The sequence below is a fragment of the Numida meleagris genome, chromosome 23 (assembly GCF_002078875.1).
Source record: "Numida meleagris isolate 19003 breed g44 Domestic line chromosome 23, NumMel1.0, whole genome shotgun sequence".
Classification (NCBI taxonomy): Eukaryota; Metazoa; Chordata; class Aves; order Galliformes; family Numididae; genus Numida; species Numida meleagris.
In genome coordinates this window covers 1,455,895-1,480,975 of record NC_034431.1, presented here as the reverse complement: position 1 = coordinate 1,480,975, position 25,081 = coordinate 1,455,895, and the positions used below count along the sequence as shown (strand labels likewise).

The following is a 25,081-nucleotide window of genomic DNA, read 5'->3' as shown; positions in this document are numbered from 1 at the left end:
ACACAGTGAGGGCAGACCTATGAGCAACCCATCTTCATTTCGCTCATAACACAGGCACAGAATTAATTTTAACCAGAGGAAGCTCCTTAAGAAGAGAAATTTAGTCTGGATATCAGTATTCCCAGTAACGAAAAATCCATCATAACCGTGGCACGCTGCGTGGTGGCCAGCTGGCCACACTGTGTAAGGTCACTCCTGCTGTCTCCATTGTCCATTCTTTCCATTTGGGAAAATCCAGTAGATGTAAAACTGAGACGCATGTCATTTCAATTTCTGTATTTTTTTTTTTTTTTGGCAAAATTATGTTAATTAAAAAAAAAAAAGAAACACTCCTCCAAAGGCATAATTTTCCAGTAGCTGCAATTACAGCTCTTTTGCTTCTGACTCTGCACCAAGAGCTAATGAATTCGTTGACAATGTGACTGGAATGCAAGGAAAGGGATTTGGCACAGCACAGAACGGTGCCCTATGAATAGAAGGTTTCGTACAGCCTCAGCCACGTTCATTCTGTCTCCATTCAAAAACACTGCCTGAGCATGGGGGAACATTTCCACGTTTGACAGATGGAATAATGGCAACAGTGAGTTATTAATACTCCATTAAGCAACCACAGATAGTTCTCTCCGCTTCCCCCAAGTTCAAAAACAAAGAACAGAAGGCAATGTAACTATTCACAGCCAGTTTAGCAAGATCACCTATTTTTAATGCGTTGCCTGCTATTATGCCAAAGTACCCATCTCTCCTGATAAAAAGCTGGATAAAAATAGAACTTCATTAATTAGAATATGGCTTGACTCTGCTGTCACTTTCCAATCCTGCAGAATCCCAGTAGGGTGAGCCAGGTAGGGCTGTGCACCCAAGGTTGCCCAGGGAAGATCCCTGCACCCATTATCGATGGGCAAGAAGCAATTGGCACAGGAGCAAGAAGGGTGAACTTGAGAGCTTAATGAGGCTGCAGGACTCACTGCCCCACAGTGCTGCTGAAACCCAAGAGCCAAAGTGTAATTGATGTGGATGATAATACCCAGGGCCATTATAGCCAGTAGTAAGAAGCATTTGGATGGCGTATACAATGTCAGGCAGTAGGGCAAAGCCAGCTGCTAGAAGCTTGGAAAAGGGCTGTCATGGAAGAGATGGCTCTGCATCTGCCTGCTACTGTGCTTTGGGTTTGAGGGAGGCTTCTGGGGCCAGATGCTGCCACAAACTGGGCACATCCAAGTGTGTGGACACCTGTTCTTCTAACTTATCCACTTCCACTCTGTGTTGTGGGCAGCATTCGGCTGAGCAGCACCACGTAACCAAGCTCTAAGACATCTGTTTTGCCTAAAGTACCAGGGTCATGGAAGTGAGAGTCTGGTGGCTTCAACTGTCATCTAAACAGCAGCAATCCTAACTCAGGAAGCCAGCTTAACCTCTAAACACAGTCGGAGGCACCTCCAGAGAGCAACTACCTCTGCAGGAGCAGATAAACTGGTTTTGTCTCCTCCAAGGGGCAACGGGACACTCTGAACAGCAGCAGTGAGATGGTCAGAGTCAGGTGAGCTGACCCCAACTCGGCTGCTGCTGGATGGCATTGCCCGAGCCAGTTTCAGCCCCAGACTGAGTGCTGCAGCTGGCCCCCATTCACTGCCTTTGGCTGGGCTTGCAGGTGATAAAGCACTCCCAGAATTCTGCTGTAATATTTCCCCATGCGTCAAAAGCATAGGAATCCTGGTGAATTCACGAGAAAAAGATTTACACCCTGGTTCACCAGCTGAGGCCTTCCAAAGGAAGTAAAATGTTTTTCTTACGAGCAGCTGAACCAGTGCTCGTCTCCTTGTTGCTATCAGACGGGATTCCCAGGCTCTGCCAGCACCTCCAGAGCCTTTCTCCCTTAATTTGGGCAATCTGCTTCACCTCTTTGTGCCCCCAGTTTCTACATCTGTAAAATGGGCATTACACCTAATTTTGCTAAAGCGTTTAAAATGACGATCGTGTAGTTCTTGATTTCTCTATTTCAGCCTGCAGAGAGAGTAAAGTAAAGCTGATTGCTACAGAAAAGAAGCCTTTGGGTCTCATCTTCCTCCATTAGATTATGTTTCAAAGGTATTTTAAGAAACGAGACCCCATAGGAGTTAGTGGTGTCCATTTAAATCTCTCAAATACTTACACACAAATATACCAAGCGCACGAGGATTAACTCTAAATCTAAGTGGATTAGCCAAGAAGCATTGCACGGCAATGAGGAATTGCTGGAGAGAAATATATAAAATTGTCATTTTCGTCAACTTTACAGTACAACTTGATCCCCCGTGCATAATGAGCCGTAAGCCTGGCAATATCCCAGGGTCAGGTGAAGGGAAAACTTTCACTTGGGAAAAAACGATGGAATTCATAGGGTCAGAGCATCAGAGACACGAGGGACGGGAAACCCGAGGCCACCTCGCTCCCTCCCGAGCTCCTCCAGTCCTTCTTGGAAGCTGTAATCACACACATACAATAAAACATATCTTTACACGCTCCCAAGTAATTAAAGACAACTGTGAAAGATGGGGACGTGATTAAACACACAAAATAACGCAAGCAAGCAGACGGCCTTGCTCTGTCCTTTGGAGGCTGCATGCATCACATTGCAAGTAAGAGGGAGACAGTTCCCTTTTGGTGAGTGGGGAGAATATCTAAAATGAAGAAAGCCAACCTTCGTACAACTCCTCTTTTATGGGATGTTTTCAGGGAGCAGAGAGAACCACGTGTGATAACCTCAGTGCCCCACATCCTGCTGCTGTGCTGCCTGGGGTGAAAGGGAGGGGACAACAAACTTCAGTGGGTGACCGAGGGGAGTCCAGCCCTGACAGCTGGCCCCACAGCTCTGTCATGCTGAGCCTGTTGTAGAAAACAGGGAGTCCCATTCTGCTGCCAGGAATGGGGCAGAGCTAAGAAAAGACTGCACGATTTCTTCGAGGTTGAGGTCAAATGGTCAAACTGAACGCAGCCTTTGAGAACCAGGATTGTGTTTGGGCCACAAAACACTCTTCGCTGTTTTTTCTAAGCATTTCCCTGCCTGGAACTGGTGTCAGTGGCTGCATGACTGCCCACAGACCTTGCACAGCCCTGAGCAGCAGGTGTGCCACTGCCTGCTCATTGCATCTGCACATCTCCAGGCTGGCTCTTGCAAGCTGTCACAAAGAAAGGCATTATTTTAGGTAAAATACCACCGCAAAACAGAGTGACATTCAGTTTGACATTTGAGGATAAATTAAGGGTGAGGATATGTTAAAGAAAACTCTGAGCTCCTTCGTCACATTCCTGCATTCAAGGAGAAATGCAGCTGAGTTTCAGTTGATCTTGGCTTCTTCGCTGACCTGTAGCAGTAAATTTTCCCCCTTTTAGTGTTTAAATAGTTTGTCAGTGAATGATCCCATTCATAAAGCGCTGGTGATGACAGCTCTGCAAAGCTAAATGGCACTTAACTGCGCACCTAATAAATCTGCAACAAAAATAAACAGAGAGGAAGAGGGGAAAAAAAAAGATTAACAACACCAAAGAGCTGGAAAAAAAAAAAAAAAGACCTTGGGCAGGTATGGAGGGATATTGTCATCAAAACTGCTGGAAATGGCACTGTGTGGGATTGCTCCCACTCCCTGCTCCTGCCTGGCCGACCTTTGAATTCTCAGAAGGGAGCAGGCTTGGCTGGAACCTGGGAACTCTGCCCCCATCTCCCTGTGCCCCTCACTGGTATCCACTCCTTCTGGGGCCTTTTGAAGTAGGGAAAGGGCAGCTCCGCTCTTGTGGAAGGCAAAGTTTGCCTTTATGAAATGGTAACCTTGATTCTGTGTAGCCAAGAGAATAAATACTCAATTTGCTGAAAGGAGGAATTGGATCCGGGAGGAAATGAGGGCAGAAAAGCCGGAACTGAGACAATTCTGTAAGGAACAAATCTCAGATTGGCTGTGCTGCCAACGAGATGCTTATCACAGAGCTGAGGAGTCCAAGAGCAACACTTGGAATAACACAATCCCGGCAGAGGTGGCACTGGAGAAATGCCATGTGTGCCCAGGACCTGGGGAGAAAACTTGAAGAAAGCAAAAAGACTGAAAATTGACTTTAATACCTTGGGATGGGGAGACTCAAAATGTACTCAAGGAGATTTAGGGAAATGGGACAGTGTGGAAAGAAGTTTGCTGTGCCTCGTCTCTCTCCTCGATGAGATAATGGGTTTTAGAGACAAAGGAAATGCAGTACAGCAGCCATTCGTATGAGGTGTATAGTTCTGCATAGGGAATTAATAACTTCACTGACAAAAATGGGGATTTGTATGACAGGGTACAGGGGCAGGTAGAGGTCAGGAGAGTGTTCGGAGGGAAACGAGTGGGCTCAAGGAAGTTCATTAACGGAGCTGTCTGGGCTTCAGACTGAGACTAATTTTATACAAGACTTTAATTAAAACCCTGGGCAGAAGAAGCAGGGCTGAGCCATCAAAGTGTGCTGATGACAAAAGGCTGAGTCAGACTGCCATGCCGAAAAGGATTGTACAACCTGCAGGAAAAGCAGGAGCTGAGGGCTGGAGCAGAGGCACAAGGCATGGGAGGAGCAAAATCCCAGAGTGGCAATCAGGGGACACGTAACCCAGGTTTCTGGCTAATAAAGCCAGGTGGTTTACATGGAAAAAATGAAATTGTAACACCAAAAAGAGCTACATTCCTGCTGGGAACAGTGCTGCTTCTCTGCAGTGATGTGTGCAGTTTTCAACACCTGTGTTCAAGAAAGATAAACTCAGCAGCAAAAGAACACTGAGTGATCAGGGATGGAGCTCATCTCATGAGACAGGGCTGCACAGAGATGTGACCCCACCTATAAAACCCATGGATGGAAGCATCAGAGAGGGAGAAGGGAATGTGCTATGGCCAATTAATGGCAAAGACAGAAAAATCAGACAGCTAAATGGGATGTACGGAGGCGCAGACGGAATCTAATGAAGGACTGCCATGGGAATTTGCTTCTCAAACAACTTTCCAGCTGGAGCAGAAATGTGCCATCATCCTTAATGTCTTTGTAAACAGCACCTGAAAGACTTATGGAAGGGGAAGTATGAATGAAGTCATGCAATGCAATAACTGGAAGGCCCAGAGGGACCCTCCTTACCCAAATTTTGATCTTCTGCCCTCAGAAATGGTCCCATCTTATCAAGGCAGCACAAGTAGTACCGGCAGTGTCTTATTGCACAGGGAAAGGGGAATATCTGTATGACATTCCACCAGTGTCCATTTCTCTGTTCTTGTTGTAACTGTGCTGAGTTTAATCAAATGAACCTGTTAGGAAGAACCAGCGGCAAACTAAACTGTGCATGACATCCTCAGAGCTGTACCGTGTGAGGAAGGAGTATCTCCTTCCTGACAGTCACTGTTTCTCATGGGTGTCCTAAATTCAGACTTCGGGGCTTTCTTGTCCCTCATCACCATGCCCACGTCCCACACAAACTGCATGCAGAGATCCAGCCCAAAACTCTGTCACCTCAGGCTCTGCCCAAATCCCTGCTTGAACAGGTCCTCCTGGTGCCCAACAGGGCAAAAATTTGGCCAAGCTGAGGGTAGGGATGGAGGCAGCAATGGAGTGCTCCTCAGGAAGGCAGTACCAGAGCTGGGCCATCTTTGAGCAGTATTATGGAGAGCAGCAGGGCCTGGTGGAGGGCCTGGTCCTTGGGAGGGGACATAGTGAACCCTGGAGCTTGTGTGCAGTGGGGATGGTTGGCTGAACTTCAGGAGGAGTTATCCCATCTCTGCTGGCAAGAGCAGCGAACAACGTCAGCTCGGCCTCTGCTCTTTGACAGTTTCCTGTTACCACTGATGGGTGACTTTTCAGTGCACAAATGGAGCTAATTGTTACCTCGGGGGTAAATATTCACTCAGACACACAGAATAAGGCAGGTAACTCCCAGTCTGGGCTTCTAATCCCATTATCAGACACCCCCTCAGCATCATTATCCTCAATAACATGAAACGAAGGGGAAAAAGTACCATTGTATTTCCAGCAATGAGAAGCATGGACAAGAGAGGAAATAATTTCTCTGAGTCACGCTCCCCACCCTAATAAATGAAATATGGAGAAGAGGATGACGTTATTTTGATCATGAAGATGTTCCTACGTGCAAACCCAGCTCTCCTCAGGTGGCCAGGGCTCCGGCTCTGTGCTCTCAGTGAGAGAGCTGCTGCTCTACAGCCCTTAACCTGCAAGGGATCAGTGCCTTGGGAATGGGATGCTCCTGGAGCTGCATGCATCCCCCATCAGTTTGGGCATGGGCACAGCTGGAGCAGTAGCTCTGCATGCACACAGCAGCAGTGATGGGCTTGGGAGCAGACCCAGGCTCCGGACATCCTTACACACACGTGCTGAATACAGGGATGGATGATGAAGGAAAAATGTAGCTGTTTTTCACTTTGCTGGTGCAATAATCTCCAGAAGAGCCGTGAGCTGGGACCTGGTTGTGTATTTGTGACTTTGATCCACCACTTTCTGCGTGCTTCCTTCCCATTTAGCTCCTAGATGTGCAGGAGTACTGTATTCTGCAGAGTTATCAGGAAACCTCCTCAGAGAGCAGCTGTGCAATATGGCTTTGAAAATAACCTTTCCTCTGAGCATTAGCTTGCTGAACAGTACCCGGGGGCCAGAAATATCAGCAGGGATTGTCTGAACCCAGCAGCCTCAAGGAAGAAGCCCTGCTGTTTTCGTGACCCTTTACACCTCTTTCTTTTCTATGACTTCTGCAGAGTTCTGTCATGCCACCATAATTACAGGGTGATGTGATAGGAGCAGCCACCCAACCCTCCTGGTTGTGACAGGAAAGGATGCTGCTGACAATTTTCTCCCAGGGGTTTGCCTCTTGCATAAATACAAGGACAGGTAGGGTCCGTCTACATAGGAAAGGCACTCTCAGCAGTGATGTACTTAATTCAGCTGCTGCAATAGCCTCTGCAGCACCTTGCAGGGCACAGGATCTCTATAGCTCTGCCCTAACCAAACCCCACCAGCTCACTGCAGGTCTGCAGGAATCCACACAGCATCAGAACTGGGTACCGCAGCTCTGATAGAGCCAACAAAGTTTTCCTTTTGGCTCCATTAAGAGCTGGGCTCCGGGTGCACTGACAGCAGCAAGGACTTAAGCATCCAGGAACCTGCTGCTTTTACCCCCTGAGAAGAATGCTAGATGCTCTTTGGGGAAAGACATTGATGGCCCACAGATGGAAGGGCAAAAGGCTCCAGACATTTTCCTATCGTTTTTTTTTCTACAAGGGTTTGGTTCATTTGGCTTTTGGCAAATATCAGACACGTTTGCCCAAGGGGTAACGGTACCATTGCTTCCTCCGCTTTTGGCAGTGCTCTGGCACGCTCAGCAGACTTCTTCCCCAGGAAATTCTGACTTAGGAAAATTCATTTTGGAGAAAGTGTTTCTCACTAATCTCTGGGGAACAAACGCTCCCATTGCATGTAGGATGATTTCAGGAACCTCTCTCAGTGAGTAACAATGACTCTCAATTGTATGAATAACAAGTGCTTCAGTGTTTCCAGCAGGTAACGGACATGTCAGAACAGCCTGGAGGGGTTACACTCTCTCCTGTACACATCTCCCTTTTGGCACCCATGGATCCCAGCAGTGATAAGAGGCTTCCTTCCCATTACTGCCAAGCTAAGGTGTAATTATTTCTGTGTGTTGGGACAGTATGTTCAAGATGAACAACGTGGGAAGGGGATAGAGCTGGGGAAAACCTACCGTGTTCTGAAGACTGATGCCCTCAAACCACCTATTCTAAAGTTAATGGTAAAACCTGATAAATCTGACCTGCTGGTACCACACCTTGAGGTGGAGAAGAGCAAGTTTCTCACAGGACGTTCACATTCAACATCCCAGATTCCAGATCTATGCTTCAAACCTACGTCTTTTTCAAGATGTAGATTTAGGCCCAATTCTTGTCTTGTGGTCTAAATCTAATTCAAATGTTCTTTACTCAATTACATTATAATTATACAGTGTAAGATTTAACTTGTGAAAAACCTGTAATACACCGTTCCTTGCCTCTGTAGTTAAGCCCCAGCAAACAATCTGCCTTTACACAGCCAGAGCCTTCTTTATTTATCATATCTTTTTTCTAAAGAAAGTTCACTTTTTAAGAAAATTTGTTCCCCCCTCGATTGTATTTTTCATAGTTTAATTGAGTTAAGCTTTTCAGCTTTAGCTTTTTCCTTTCACATCATCCTCCCCTCTTTGTTCACCCACCCCTTTCTTACTTTCCTTCTCCATTTTTCTCCTGAAGCCAGTGGTGGAAACAAAGGGGAGCTGAAAACCCACCCCAACACCAATGCTTTCGTACTGGCCTGGGGCTAAACCATCTTTTTTTTAAATACCGGACGACAGCCCATTCAATCTTGCTGGGACCTGGGGGAAACATACCGTTTTGCAGGATGAGCTCAGTGCTTTGCAAAATTATCTTAACAGTGGGTACAATAAAAGGTGGGTCCCAGCCAGAACTCCGGATATGAGCACTTTCCATCCCTGTAGGGGAGTTTGGATTTCAACATCAGGGCTTGTTTCTTGCTGTTAGGACTGGAAGCCAAACACCCCTGAACAGTCTCAAGGCTCAACCCCAGGGGCACCTCTTGTATCTGACCCCATGATAAGTGACAAGCCACTCTAGGACAGGAGGTGTCAGTACCTGGGCGATAGAACCCTTAAAAAATAGTCTTAAAAAAAATCATAAACGTGGCAGGTTTTGGCTCTGCAAAGAAACTCTCAAGCCCCTCATTTCTGAAGGAGGGTGCCTAGCGGGAGACTTGTAATGTTTCTCCTGGTCTCTGGAGCACAAAGCCAACACAACTCTAGGCTCGAGAGATGAGCACTGCTGCAGAACACACCACAGCTCCAACTGAAGGCTGACCTTGCGCAGCCATGCTTTCTGCAGCCCAGCCTTGAAGCCCATCTGAGCTCAGCCCAAAGAGGAAAGGATAAGTGTTAGTCAGTTCTTTGCATTCCAGTGAGGAGAGGAGAAATAAGCCCAATGGAGGAGAGTCTTAAAACAAGAGAAGGATTGCTTGCCTAATCGCAGTGGCTGAGATCAGCATGTTCAACTCTACCAGAATTTGTAGGTGTTTTTCTCCAGATGCAGATGTGACACAGAACAGAGAAATAAGAAAAGATTTATCCAAGAGATAATTTGATGGCTTTACCATTTATCCCCTGCTGTTTTCATTCCATATCGACATATGCATTCTGAACAGGCTTGCCATGAACACTCAAGAAGCTCTCAGCAAAGTCAGTGAAAGTAATTCAGTGTAAGCAAGTATGAAACAGCATGTAAGAGAGCTAATTTTGCTCTTCATCACATTGAAAAGTAAGACGCTAAGATTGCTACTCATCCAAAAGGGGAACAAAAACATCTCCAACATCTTATGGACTCATTAAAAACTAGCCCAGGCAGCTAGAGTATTGCATTCTTACCCAGATTGACTCATAAGTGATTAGAATGGGATTAACAACCAAAAAAATATCGCTGGAATTGTTCCCACTGTGAAGTAGGGTTGAGTCAGAAACAATTATTTTCATCTGGGAAGTGGGAAGTGACATTTCCCCAAACCTCTTGGCTGGAAAATGACCAACTTTGCTCGTGATTTAGAAATTCATCTTCCTTAGCATTTTCAAAATTCTGTAACTTTGTATTTCTCCTTTTCCTTGAATAGCACAGAAACACCAAACACCACTTCCTGCTTCAGAGGAAGAAATTCATTTTACCTGTTTCTGTATTTCTACCCCATCCCCATACAAATCCATTAAAATTCCTCAAATTAGCTAAATTAGATAAATGCACTGGCTATCAATACAAAATCCTACATCTGTTTTCCACTTTGTGGAACACATTTTGGATGAAAGAAAGGGTATACACCGACAGTAACAGTTTCCAAAACGCTATGCTCAATATTCATCTCCAAAAAGCTTTAGAAAAATGCACTGGACGATATTTTTTCTGCTTTGAACTCAGAGAAGTCAGAATATCATTGATGCTCCCTGAAGGAGAAGCCAGTGTTTTTGGCTTTTGTTGCTGGGATTTTTGTGCTGTTGTTTGTGGAATTATGTGTATACAAAATCTGATGGTTTGATTCAGTGCCCCTCTTCAGGCTTCCAAACCCAGTGAACTCCAAACTAAGTGGTGCAAGCCATTAGAAAAATTATTTCCAGTAAATTGCTCCCTTCATCCTGGGTAATACCACACTTAAGACTTGTAGAAACATTTTATTTTGAGATAATAGCTCTGTTGCTACTATCCAAGAACAATACCTGACAATTATAGAGTTCATAGACCATCTAATCTCATTCTTGTATAAACAGGCCATGGGCCTTTTTTAAATGAAGTGCCATTTCAAGTCCAATAGATATGGTTGAACTAAAGTCATTTTAGTTGAAAAAATGACTTCCAGAGATAAAGAATCTGCAACAACACACAGCATTGTGACTCCAGCGAACCAGACGAGGGCCAAAATTCTGCCCCGCCACCCTTGCCTCTCTGCGTGCGTGTCATGAATTTGTTAGGGCTCTGTGGAAAGAACAATGCTTCAGAAACTTATCTCCATGTGTTTTAATGGCAGTGGAAACTCTTTGTCGCTCACAGCCCGCATTTCCAACACAACAGGTAAGAGGGAACTCTCTGGTCCCATTTCTACCTCCAGGTACAAATGCTAAATGGCGTAACATGCCCGAGATTTTCAAGGTTTCTTACAAAATAACATTGCTCAACTCTGCTGGATTATTTTTCTTTTCCTTTTAAGATGCATCGAAATCTGTACAAGCCAGGAGTGTTACAGAATGTTGGATGACTCCCATGTTCTCCAGGGTTTGTTAGAACGAACAACCTGACACAGAAAAGTCTGCCTAGCGTTCTGAAAGAGAAACAACAACAACTGGTTTATTTATATATTTCAGTTTTAATTAAAAAATAAAGGTTATCTTAATACATCTCTTGCAGCCTTTGGGCAAAATGCACCCTTAACAAGACTTTAGGAAACATGATGCACATCTATTCTTGGCACACATCTTAAACAAACGTGAACTTTCTGCAGCAACTTCTTAAATCCATCCTTCTCCCAAAACCCTGGAAACATTTAAATGTTCTTTAAAAACCCTAGAAAAATCAGAAGTGGGCCCAAAGCAAAAACCCCAGATCCAAGCATTCCAAAGCTTTTGGAGCAGACTCAAATCCAAACCCTCATCTCCTTCGAAGTTTTATCCTGGATCACTGCAAATTCACAGACACGGCACCCAAATAACCAAGAGACACGAAATCTGAGCGCTGACCCGGGTATGAGTCTCTCTTCAGAAGCTTTGATCTTTATACTGGACCAAAGCAAACCCATGTGTTTGAACTCTTCCCCCAAAATGTTTAAGTTGGGCCCATCCCTAACAGAAATAAGTGCTGGTTACATGTCGAAATGGTGCTGTCAGAGCTCCCCATTTCTTAGCAATCCCTGATCCAAGACCAGGCCAAGTCCATTTGCACTACTTTTAAAGGCAAGGATAAAGCCAAGCGAACACACGGAGCCCTCCAACACAGCCATATCACTACACATTTGCCTCCCGCTGCAGGAAAGGAGCCCTGGCCTTCTCTTTTATTGCCAGGAGCTGTCTTGGGTTTCTGGACGTGGTTTTCTCTGGAAATACATTCAGGCCTCCATCGTTCTCTGTGGGAAGGCGTACACGTGCCACCAGGGACAGGTCGTCACCACTCGCATTGGACGTCTTTGTTCCACCGTGGCCCATGATGGCTGATTCCCAAAGGCACAAAGTGACCAATCTTTCAACTTATACACAAGGTCTACATATATATATATATATTTATATATATATGTACACACCAACAATTACATACATATTTAAATATATATATATATATATATACACACATATATATATTTGGTTTTGGTTTCTCTCTTAGCTTTTTCTTTTTTTCCCTTTCCCTTCTCTTTTTCCCTTTTAACTTAATGGCGTAGCCTCCTCTGAGGAGGGCTCTGATATATGTTCTGGAGACTTTTCTGTCTCCAAAGAGACTTCTGGCTTCTCCTCTGTCACTTTAGGCTCCTCGGGGGCTTGAGATCCCTCCGCCTCCTGACTCTGAGCCTGGTTGTTCATTTTCTCTTCTGCTTCAATTTCCTCTGAGGTGGGAATGGAGTTTTTCTTTGGACGGCCTTTGGGCTTTGTTGGAGCTTCCTGCCCACCTTTCAACACCTGGAGCAAAGAGATTAACCGTCAGATCAACCTGAACTTCACCGCTGTGAGGCTTCCTTTAGAGAGAGGATGAAATGTGACTTCAGACGTGACCTGCGGTCACCATTCAGCTTCACAGAAATTCCCTGCGTTCACGGAGTGAGTTCACTCATTATCTCACATAACTAAAACTAAATGCAAAGAATACCAGCAAGGACACCCAGGATTCAGATGGAGCCACCTAAGCCAGTTCCCACAGCAGGCCCAAAAGCGATCTAATCACACAGTCCTCAACATCACATACAGAAAGATTTTATGCACAATTCAGTTCCTTTCATGAGCATTTGATCTATTTAAAGCCCAAGCAAGAACAGTCAAACTTTAGCCAGGATCTCTTCTGACCGTCTGTTCTCTTGCCAGTTCCACTTTGGCTTCTAAATTAGCATTTAATATTATTATGCCAAAAATGCAGAGGTAGATAGTTTGGTTCTTCCCTCTGTTCTAATTTCTTTCATCCCTCGGTTTCACATTCTTTCTACTGCCTGTTGTACCTCCAGCCTAACACTTACTCTCCAACGTGAGCTTTTTCTAACTAAAAAAAGTGCATTTCTAAGAAAATTGTAGGAAAATTCAGCAAGAAGAAAACAAAATTTGGTATAAACAGACACAAATCACTGACCCTATACTCAGCTTCAGAATCCATTCTTTCAAAAAGCAGCTTTTAAGGACTAAGGAGAAATGGTAACAAATCACTTTACCATTTTCTTCCACTTCATCCTGCGGTTCTGGTACCACGTCTTCACCTGGAGCTGAGTCAGCCCCAGCGACTGCGCTAAGTCGAGCCTGGAAGAGAAGACAGACACTGAAAGGAGCTGACAGAGGACGAGAAGCACCCAGATGCCAAGGGCAGCCAACCACTGCAGTGGGACTGCCAGAAAGGATTGCTGTTTGTTTCTCCAATCTGTTGCTCAGACAAAACTACTGTGAATTCTGAGCGTAAAGACTGTTGCGGTTATGGAAGAAGAAAGAGTATTTAGGTGTTTGTGGACAAATGGCCAAGTCTAAGGGTTTCAGAGGTTTGCCTGCCCTTTTTCAAACACAGGGCTGCTGTACACTGACTGCTGACGCTCCACATTTGTGCATGAGGCAGGGAGCTACTGCTACACAGCATTCCTGAAAAATAGGTCTATGCTATCTGAAGCAACCACGCAAGAAGCAAGACACCTGGCATCAGTCTGCCTGTGAAAGCATTGCTCTTTGTATCATATTTCATCTTCACTACCTACATAATGAGGATAATGATACTTTTTCATTTCTCAAAGAGCAGTAGTACATCTAAATCTATTAATTTCTTATGCATTGTGCTATTATAGGCAATTTAACCTTATAAACGAATTTATTATTTGCGTGTTTAGCTTAAGGGTATATGTGGCAGACAGCCCATAATCCTGATTCATCCTCCGCATTTCTCCAACCTGTGCAAGTTCATCCGAAACCATTCATTATTTCTATATTAAAACTCAGGATATGAAGCAAATGCAGCTCGAGCTAACTCTTTATCCTTCCCCACAGGTGATGGTACCATGCATCTGGCAGTGTTGTAATGGAGTTGCACAACAGGCAGAGTTGGAAATCCTCAGCAACGCCAGGCAAGTGCCCCACAGAGTCACGCAAGTCCCGCAGGTGGGACAGCTCACACTCAGAGCCACATTCCGAGGTGTTCTGGACTGTGTGAGCTTTCTGGCAGATATTTCCCTACTTCTGCATGGGAGAAAACACACTTGTCAAGGCCAAGTTGTTCATAATGGGATTTTTGTTCCAGCTGGGCTCCTCGGGCAGTCAGGCTCACTCGTGTATTTACAAACACCTACGCACCGCACACCAGCTCTGTGCTCACACACACACTCCTGGTTTCATGCTTTTCCTCACTTCAGATTCCCTGCTGCCTACGCTACTATACAATGTCTGCAAGATATCCCATTGACTTAAAAATACTATCAGTGTTGTCTGAGAACGTGGCAAAGGCATTATCACATCACACTGCACTCCTTCCCTGCTAATAAACCAGGTGCTCCATTTGCCCTCTAACCAGTACGATCTCGTGTCTGGGCCAAAAGCTGCAGGACTGAACACAGATCACAACCCATTGCTTCACCATCACGTTTCCAGCCATGAGTTCACAGAGAGAAACACTGCCTGGCTAACTTGCCATAGTGCATGTTATCACACTTTGATTACCTGCAGCCAGTTGCCATCTCTTGCCACACACATTACTGTAGTCAGCATTGCCTGGAAACCCAGGGAAACAAACAGGGGAAGTGGTACAGGGACAAGAATTGCTCACCAGCCTCTAACACAGACAAAGCCAAGGAACAGTCATACTATTAAATTAATTTACCAGCCCTGAGTGCTTCATCAATGGTGTCAACAATCTGCTTGTGTGACGCTGGGAGGAGTCACTACAGGAGCATTAGGAGCTCTAAAGCTGTATGAGACAGTTCAGACTTGCTCATGAAATTTGGTCTAGCTGTGATCCTTGGCTTCGTTGACAGTCAGTACAAGTGGAGAATGCTGACTTCAAAACCAATTTAAACACTGGGATTCTGCCATCCGTAGAATTCAAGGTCTCGTGAAGCTTTCAAACCCTCCCTAGGTTTACAAACTGAATAGGAATTGGACAAGTCTTTTTTCCTGTAACTTAAATTTGCAGAGTAGCATTCAAAGCCCTTAAAACAAATAAAACCTCTCCTTCTTGTAGTTTGCCTATTTGGTACCAAGCAGTCCCTACGAACTCAGCACAGGGCACGGCAGCCTTCACATCTATGCATCCCAGGCTCTCTCTCCCTGATGGACAGACCACTAACTGCTCACTGCATTGCTAGCCAGATTTGCCAGATGACAGCTAATTGAGCAGCCAGATGAAGTTACAGCCAACCTCCCAGCTGCCGTGGAGACACAGCCATGCACCTCCGGATCCCAGCAGGAAACCAGGCTGCATCTTTTCCCAAGGGTCTAGAGCAGGAAAGAAGAGCGAGCCTTTGCTCAGCTTCTTGTACATCTCCAAGCCTGGATGCCTGCTAGCAAGCACATCTGTCAGCATGTGACATTTCCATTGATACAGCCTATTCATGTCATCTTTGATCCCAAGAGAAGTTAACCTTGAAATTTAATCGGGTCATCCGCCCATGTCCTCGGCCAACAGCAGAGGCATCTCCGTGGAGATGGAAGGCAGCACACTGCAGCCAGGGAGCACTCAGTATGGGGACAGCTGAGCAGGCCTGCTTCAACCCTTTTGCTCCCTGTCCTTTTCCTAGTTTAGGAAACAGTATTTTCCTGCTCCTTTCTAAGCAGTATTTATAGGCACGCACAGTCAGCTAGTTTCTACCATGTCTGGCTGTGCCCAGATTGAGGAGGAACAGAAGGGAGCTACAGATGTGCACAAGGTGTGATCTGCCTTTCAGATCAGTGACTGCCAGCGTTATGCCCAGCATGTAGAAAAGGGAGCAGCGAGCATTTGAACGGTCTGCTCAGATAAAGCAGTAAACCAGAAAGTTGTCTAGATGAAGACCAGTGCATTCCGCACAGCAAAACGACTGTAGCTGGTGGTAGACAGTGGAGAGCCCGACCCGTGATGGGCTGCTTGGATCTCCCTCCCCAGCCCAGTGAACTCCTACCTGTCAGGCGTAGACAGATACTTCTGCTTCTGGAATTTCTTCTCCAAGCCCATCAGCTGGAGCTCTGTGAAGATGGTCCTACTCCGGCGTGGCTTTTTTAACCGAGGTGTGGGCTGCTCTGCCTCCGACTCGCTGCTGGCATGGGTCTCGCTGGCTGGCGTCTCCGAGCTCGCAGTCGCTGAGGTCTGGGCTGGCAGCACGCGGGAGCTGGTGGCAGCCGGAACCAGGTGAGGGACCACGGAGGGCTGCCTGGTGATAACGGAGATGAGAGGATACGCCCTCAGAGAAGGGGACCCTGGCAGGGAAGAAAGCAGACAAAGGCCAAAGATCAGTGGAAATATGGATAGAGAACAGGAGCTGTAGAGAGATTTCTCCCCTAAACTGCGTTTCTTCACTAACTCTTAACTCTACATCTCATACCAACCAGCTGATACCAGCCCTAAAAGCAAACTAGCAGCTCTGCCCCAGCACTTCAGGTCAGAGCCAGTTGGGGATGACAAATCTAAACACCCCCAGACACTGCAGGAATTTCTGTTTGCCTTCGGATCTTACAACTATAGACAGATTTCTGCTCAGCCTTAGCCCCAGGAAATTAAATATCCCTTTTAGAGCTCTGGGCAATGAAACATCTCCCCATTCACATATGGTAGATGTGCACTCATTCAAAGATGGCACTGTATACAACCCTGCAAACAACCTCCAGAATCTTGGTCAAGCCATTTTCTCACTCTGTACCTCAGTTTTCCTCATTTGCAAAATGGAAACAATCCTCCTTACCTGCCTCGCTGGTGGTAAAACATGGATTAAAGCCTAATGTACATGAAGCATTCTGAGATCTTTAAGATAAATGGTACTGCGGAAAGGAACATATTACACCAGCAGGCCTGATTATGAAACTCTTAGTATGAATCACCACTAATGAACATAATAATCTATAGGCCTCGATGAGTCTATTTTAGTGAGTAACTCTTCACCAGCAGGAGAAAGGTGTTGCCAGCCTGGCCTGCAGCTGACCTATATTCCCCAACGTGAACAGTCGTGGGTTCACAACTCAGGTCCCAGGTAAGCTGCTGTGCAGGGGTACATCAGAGCCATGCATCTTGTTAGCTGGCACTTCTCCCCACAGCTGCTTCACTCACATCCAAAATCCAGCCACTTGCAAAGCAAGCCTGGAAAATTTTGCCATTACACCATAAACAGTTTGAGCCTTGTTTTTCTCCTCCACATCTTTGCAACACCAAAAAAAAAAAAAAAACCAAAAAACCCAAACAACAACAGATTTCCACTTCATTACATTTAAATTATTTCACTTAAACCATCCAGAAAGTATCCGAGAGATGAGACCAGAATTGCTGAGCCAACAACTGCTCATGGAAAGTGTATTCACATTTTTTTTCTGTGGATTTCTTTCCGATGCCTATGCAGATCTACTCTCACCAAGCGACCTGGCAAACATTCTGCCTTGATTTACCACCTCAATGGCAGCTCTAAGAGCATAAATCAGGGTCAAGCAAGCCGTCCCGTGCCTTGCAGTCCTAGTTCTGCCCTCACTGGTATTTCTGCACCTAGCAATACCAGCCAGCTACAGACTTCCTCCCATGTTTCAGCTAAAGTGACTTAAAGGGTCAACCTCAACTACTGCTCCAGTTTACGTGCCACGAAGGAGTGGACTTAACCTTCTTGCGTACCTTAGAGGCCAGGGGGTGCCGGTTCAAACCTTGGCTATTTTTGCAGGGCAAAGCAGTGCTAGCTATGAGAGAAGCAGGTGACGCCGGGGTTGTTCAAGTGTTGAGCACCTGAAGGAGGGGATACTTTTTCCTAACCGCCCAGCAGTCAGCAACTTTGGCCTGGCCAAATGCTCAGAAAAGCTCAGCACACGCTTATTTTTGGTGCCCACGTCAGGACACTTATTTACTTACAGCACTTCTGAAGCTGCTGTTCTACTTCTGGACAAGTGGTGGTTTGCAACTGCTAAGCTGCTGCGAGCTCCAGGTGGTAAACAGATTGGTGAGGCTGTTGACACCAAGAGCCTTCTGTTTGTTTATCATATACGATCATAAGAGAAGCCTTTGCTTATGGCTCGACCCCAACAGTTGTGAGTGTGCTTTGAGAAATGACTGTAAATAATGGAGGCATCAGCTGAAGCGCAGTCCAGCCACGTAGAGGACTTCTCCGCTTTCTGCCCTTGGTGTGATAAGGGCACAGGATGGGTAGGACAGAGCAAGGACAGCCGTGGGAGGAAAACCTGAGGTTCAAGGCTTTCTATGGAGAAAGGTGGAGGTCGGAAAGGGGCAGTGTTTTAGCAGCCACCCTCCCTGCAGTGAGGACAGAAAGCAGAAATAGCTCATCTCCGCACTGCTTCTGGAGCACAAAGAAAAAAGAGTAAGTTCAGTCTTGTTCTGGATATAGTTATTCCAAAGTTCAAAGGTGGCTGATGCTGAGCCAGTCCATTGGGTCAAGGTACACTATTAATATGACTTAAACCATCCATACAGTTCTTACTCTGATAAAGCCTTGGCTTCCAAGCATGACAAAATCCGAGGCTAGATCTCAATTTCACATCCCCCAGAGTTCAAAGGTATTTCTGGACTGCCACGGTATTGTAAGAATGGAATAATTTCCTAATCTTCAGCAAATTAAATGCTGGCAAGCAGCTCTCGTCTGCTCGGCGCTGTCGTGACATGCTCTGTCTTCCAGCACGGGAAGGAGCAGAGATGGAGCGCTCTTCCTTTTCAAACCTGCCCTGCAGAACAGTTTCAGCTGAATGCATACTTTCCATTATCATTTTACAAACGCCTTTTCCACTTCCAACCCACTATCCTTTTGCACCTGAAACCCGAACAGCAGCCCACATAAGCCAGGAAATGAGGAATTTGTTTGCTACCCAAGCAGCAAAGCAAGTGTTTTAATGTTCCCAGCTCAGTGGTGAAGCTGCCACAGATTCAGGATTCAGAGGTCTTCATGAGGAGGATGATCTCTTAAAATGTGGTTTTGTACAAGGAAGTCCTAATTTTAGCTGTTCGAATACTCTTGATCAACCTGTTCTTAGTTTTAGGATAGTCTTGGGGTCACACTGTGCTATTATATTAGTATAATCCGTACTTTATATCATGCACAACTGAGGGAACAGTGCTTAAGTGAGTTCAATCACCTCAATTTCAAGCAGCAAGAAAGCTCTTCCTTCTGTCCATCTTCATAAAGCCAACATCTGGCCACTTGGCTGCTAGAACAAATGAAGAGCTAAAAATAAAAAGGACGTTGGATCTGCAGAGTGTTTTCTAAGGATCTGAAACTGTTTTGTGTTTTGCTGTTCGAATTGGGCCGTGCTGGCAGCCAGGTGCAGCGAGCACCAGGGCTGCCCCGTGCACAGAGCACGGACTGCTCCTCTTTGAGAGGAGATGGCTTCCTCAGAACAGCCCTGGGCTCCTGTTCCCTGATTACATGTGAAGTATCTCCCCTAGAAATGCATCACGGGGATTTTTTTCTCACTTGTTTTGCTTTTCAGCACTTAACCCAAGAAGAAGGGCGGAGAATTTGTTCAGTTTTCTCCAGGTCTCGGTCAGGAATGTCTATTTTTATCAGAACAAGCCGATATCGCAGGCAGAAAGCTGCAGCATGTCAGCCTTTTATCCCACTTACCACAGGTACAAAAACAAGGGACAAAGCAGCAAAGACTTTGCCTCCCCCATGCTGGCTGCAGCTCAGGCTCCTCAAATTGGGAACACTTGATTTTCAGCAGCCCAGCCTGCAGCCAGCTCCGCTCCTCTCTTGGGATGCTTCCATTAAACTTACAGCCACTAGACACGGTGCAAAAGGGCCACCACCACTGAGCTGTATCACATTGCAAATGTTTTAATTAAACAGAAACGCTTCAAACAAAATGTTTTCCCTTCTTTTGCCCCTTCCCCCTCCTCCCTGGCTTGCTTTCAACCCCAGCAGACAGAGACTAGAGGGAAGAGAAAAGGGAAAGCACTAATTAATTGCGCTGTTTGACTGCCGGCAATGGCAGAACAGTTTTCCTCCCAGGCAAACTCAGTTAATTCTGTTTTGGAAAGAAAGAAAAAGGAAGGGAAGATTTATGGATCAGCTCCTCTTGGCAGGTCAGCCCTGCTCGGAGGCAGAATGAAATCTCATTCCGAATGGGCTGCAGTGAAAGGTAAATAAAATAGAAAATGAACTTACGACTCAGGAAAGTCTATAAATCTGCTGTCTCCTGAGTGTCAAAACAAAAGGCTGCCAAGGAGGAGCTGGGTTCGTTCAGAAAGTTCCCTTTTGCTGGAGGACTGGGCAGCCCATTGAAAGGAAGAAGCATGCCCTGAGCAAAGCAATGGAGGTAAAAGAAGCAGAGCAGTGTTCAGAATAAGTTCAATCATCACAAGTTCACTCATCTACTTTCAACGTTCTCCTTAAGCTCTGCTTTATGAATATTAACTGCTAGAAAGCAGAATGCATCAGGTTCTTCCTGAGATCAGCACTGTGGTCTGCCAAGCACCACACAAGTCCCTGGGAAGTACAGACAAACGTTAAGAGAAGAACAATGGAGAAGAACAACACCTCACCAGTGTGCCGTCATGAACTGATGCTCAAATCCCAAGTTCAGAGATGACATTCAGAGATGATGTTTGTGCCACGCAGCGTGGTGCTGCGCACAGACCCCTTGGCTCTTTCTAGAATGGGAAGGAGCACAGCCGTGCCAGGGTGTGATTGCACCTGAGCTAATTATGGCCTGAAAAGAGGTGGGCTAATTAAACTGGGTATATGGTGTTGACAGCTTGACAGCTTCCAAGACCTGAGTCGGTGTTTTTGTGTGGTGTGGCCTTTAAAACATTGGCACAGATGGTCTTTCAGAGATGCTACCCCCACTTGCACGCTCTCCTGATGGGCTGGATGTCCATGTGCAGCCCAAATCCTCCTGAAGCTGTTCCCTGCACAAGCCAACTGAGTATCAAGCATGGAATTGGTAGCCCTGAAAACAAATGTTTTTAGTATCCCTGTCAAACCAAGGGTGGCCAGAGATGCTGACAGCTGACCTGTCAGGAACCTTTTGCACCAGCCAGTTAAAACTGATTCTTTTCTCATTCATTCCAGTCCTACTGTAACACACTCCTACAAAGCTTGCCCCTCTTTGAACATCAAAATAACTGGAGAACCAAGATGCAATTCTCAGACCTTTAAGAGGACCATATCTCAGCTGTACAATCAGATCTTCCAATGGCTGTTACGTATTAAATAGTAATTCTGGAACTAGGAACACGTGATTGTGTTCTTTGTTGTCATTCTTCTCCAGCACCTGGTCAATTAACAGAGTTAGCACTGAGCTGGTAGGGGAGATTTTTCTTTGTCTGTTTTTCTTGGTTTTGTGTGTGTGTACTTTATGTTTGTTTTTCTTTTTGTTTCTTTTTCTTTGGTTACATGTAAACCAGTTGTAGCTAAACAGAAGCCAAAGTCTTTGCTGTGAGCAGAGGTGAAGGGCACCTCCAGGACATTCTGAAAGCTTCCAAAAACAGTCCCAAGACTCAGCTCAAGTGCACAGAGCCAACATTTCCATGAGAATTGTGTCACAAAGGCTACAGGGAAACAGAGCAGTCAGCTCTGAAATCTAAGTGCAGCTCTGGAACACAAAGACTGGTGATGCTCCAAAAGAGCATTCAGCAAAGTTCCTTGGAGGAAAGTCTGCTCCTCATCAGTGGCTGCAGGTACAGCTCACACTATATTCTATTTCCAGTTCCATTCAATAAACCTTACTAACCTGACCAGGACCATGAGTATTGCCAAAGTTAAATGCAACTCATCTACACAGCAGGAAGGCTGGGCAGCTAATGGCTTCTCTCCTTCAGGGAGAAATGCAGACCTAACTGATGTTCATGGCAAAGGAACCACCAGCTTCCGTGGAGCCAGAATCCCATGTGTATGAGTCCACAGGAGGAAAGCAAACAAAAATTAGTGCAGCTAATTTTAATGAAGCAAAAATAATCCTTTATAGGGTACTCCCATTAAAGGACAATTCTGTAAGAACCTAAACCTTCCGTGATGAGCCAAGACAAGATGAGAGCTCATTCAGGCATTCTATTTTGCCTTCCCTGACACATTAGCTAAAGTCACTTCCCTGTTCAACCACATTTCTTGAGGGGTTGTGTTTTCATCTAATTCTGCTGCAAACAAAAGCCCCAATGTCTGTGAACATCTCCCTTTGTAAAACTGAATAAAACACTTTGGTAGCTGGAAAGTGCTCTTCCCCAAGGCACCTGGGGGGGAGGTACCCACCCTGGTACCCAGCAGCGAGCACAGATGGACAAAGCTGCAGCTGCGCTTCCCCAGCTGTGGGTACTTGGGTCTGTGGCTGAATTCAGTCATTTAGCTTCAAAACCACAAGGGAAATTAGCTGAGCACTTGGAGCTGTGAGATCCAGGTTTCCGTTTCATGCCTGACTCCATTAGCAATTTATCAACATAATGTTTCAGTATAACTTTTACATAATAACAGTAATTAATAAGTTTGAATGCGTCTGAGGCATGCATGCCGGAGGCCTTCACAAAAAAAAAAAAACTAAAGATAATTAATCTTTACTTAATAATGACATTTGATATTTGTATCGAGCTTTTTTACAACTTCAGGGCACCGTGCACACAGAAAGTAATTGGTCATGAGGAAATGAGGAGCCCGAGAGCTTCCCTGAGTGAGGACTCATCCCACTGCCTGCTGTAAGGATCAGGACTCTGTCAGATCCACACTGAAGAGGAAAATTTATAAATAAAAGAGGATTATTATTTTCTTTTTAAATGAAGCATTTAAAGAATCTCTTTGGCCAGTACTCAAGAAATCCTTTGTAGCAAATGTAATAGCGCTCTGGCTTAATTGGGGGAAGATGAATCAGAAAAACAAGCACCACTTTTCTATTTTGAATTATTCTGCCTCACGCATTCACAGGGCTGCCTGCCTATTGGAACAAATTCCCCCTTGACTCATATCCACCTCTTCAGGCAAACCAAGCATGGCTCAGAGAGGTCCCACTCTTTGTCTGAGGCTGCAGACGATCCTTTAAATCCCACCTTGTAGGAAAGGGGTTGCTCTGTACTCAAGCAGATCAATCCTCCCGTCTCCTTTTAGGATGGATGGGCCCAAGGCCATCACGGCTGAAAACAGCTCCAAGCAATGGCTGGGTTTGGATGGGAATCTCCATTCCAGACCCTTACTGTTTGGACTCCGAGGGAGTTTTAAGACCAGGCCACATTACTCCCAGAGAAATAAACATGAGCACATCTCTATAAACCACAGAGCTCAGATGATGCAGGAGAGTTACTGGGATACAAGCCACCAGCTTATTTACCATATCTGTATCGAGGGACACTTTGGCTCCATTAAGCCAACATCAATTTGAAGCTCTTTCTTTTGAACTAAGTCATGTTAAACACTTCAGCCAAGTGTTTCCTCCATTACGGATGATAAAACAGAACTCCAGAGCTCATCACTCATTGGACCCAAATTTAGAAAGCAACGTAGCCAAGAGATTACAGAATCAAATAGCAAGGAGAAATGGATTTACAGACAGTCTCTGGTCTCGGGGATGGAGGAGAAGCACTGCACCAAGGCGACCCAGCTCTCTGGGTGTCCAGATTGGAGCTGCACCATGTTTGTCTTTACTGATGGCAGCCAGATGACCAGACATCTCAGGACACTGGGGAGAACCGTAGGAGGCCAAATCCCAAACTCTGTACAGATGGTGTCACCGGTCAAGGAGCAACACTTGGATTTAAGTCTAGAAACAGATAATCAGAGTGAGAGGGTACAGTTTAATGGAAGGGTAAGTCATGTTCTGTTCCTATACTGCTCCCTAAGTATCTCTTACTGGACACTGTCCAAGACACTCATCTATAAAGAGTTTGGTCTGACACATTATGACCATTCTTACGTTCTTACACGTTTGATAAATAAATCTGCCTTCTCTCAGGATTTCAGAGTTTCTGTCCAAGTTCGAATGCATAATGCCATGCATGTATAAATCAATCAGTCCTTTACTTCCTGCTCTGTTAATTATTATCACAACATCCATAAGCAAACACTAGCCTTGGACAGCAGACTAGCCCTGCACACAAAAGCACTCTTCATGTTTCTCAAGCCCACCCTTGTGTGAGCTCCAGCAAAAAGCTTGCCATAAATACCACCACCTCTTCCTGCTCCGAGCCTAGAAAACATTCTGGTGAGTGACACGTGGGAAGAGAGAGAGTTCAATTGCTTTTAAACACCAAACTGCTTAAATTTTGCACACTTGGTCTTTTGGAAAATGCATTATTCTTCTCAGGAGAACAGTAGATCAGTCTTTAAAAAGCAGACTCCCTCCTCTATTCCTCCCCACCAAAATGAAAGGATGACTTCAGCAAGTAGCAGTGCTAACCTGAAAGACACCTGTCACAGCATGCAGAGCCTTTGCCTCTTAGAATCATGGCTTATCTCAAGGGTCACTATTAATAATCTTGCTCCCATCAGGACACATTTAGTAGAGAGGTTGTTCTCACTTGAGCTGTGTATATGATTCTTTGATCTTCCATCTGCCCTCATGGAGAGAAAACTCATCTCTGTTTCCTCTACACACAAAAATAAACCCTGTAGACGATTTGGCTGAACAGCTGCACTAACAATGCAGTTTAGATGGACTGAAAAGATACACGAGCAAGCTGCATTCAACCTGTCTATTCTTTGTGTCTGCCAGTTCAGCAATTTTACTCCATGCTCGTGGCTAGTTGAAAGAAGAAACATCGTTGGAATAAAGCTAAACATAATATTCATCCCAGTGTTACTCCAAGAGAGCACCTTGGAATAAGGATTTCAACCCGATTTTTCGGGTTGAAGAAGCAGACAAAGACTTGGTCACAGCTTTGCCGCATGCCATTGCTTGTTTGATTCCCTCCAATTCAAACAGCAGCATACCCAGGTCGCCCCATGGATGGAACCTTACCCCAAACAGAATGAATTAAGGAGAGCTCAGCATTCACATTTTGGATGGGCGAAAAATACAGCTGACCTTCCAGTTCCCAAAGCAGCTCCCTCAACTTCTGTAGGACTGTCTATGTTATATGAAGTCACTGCAAGAACCTTCTGATGTATGGCATCTTCACCACCTCTGCCTGCAGCTGGGACAGTCCAAAATGGAGTCAGGACACTCTCAGTGGTTACCCCCTGGTCTCCAGGC

At 45.5% G+C, this 25,081-nt stretch overlaps 1 protein-coding gene across 1 annotated transcript in view; it reads right to left on the bottom strand.

Moving 5' to 3' along the window:
- The window catches only part of BARX2 (BARX homeobox 2), a 29,228-nt gene continuing 15,071 nt past the window's right edge, over positions 10,925-25,081 (bottom strand). Inside the window, exons 2-4 of the mRNA XM_021376328.1 lie at positions 15,895-16,189; positions 12,979-13,063; positions 10,925-12,241 (exon numbers count right to left, since the gene is read on the bottom strand). Of these exons, the coding sequence (XP_021232003.1) occupies positions 11,990-12,241; positions 12,979-13,063; positions 15,895-16,189 (632 nt within the window). The 3' untranslated portion in view covers positions 10,925-11,989. The remainder of the gene's footprint in view (positions 12,242-12,978; positions 13,064-15,894; positions 16,190-25,081) is intronic.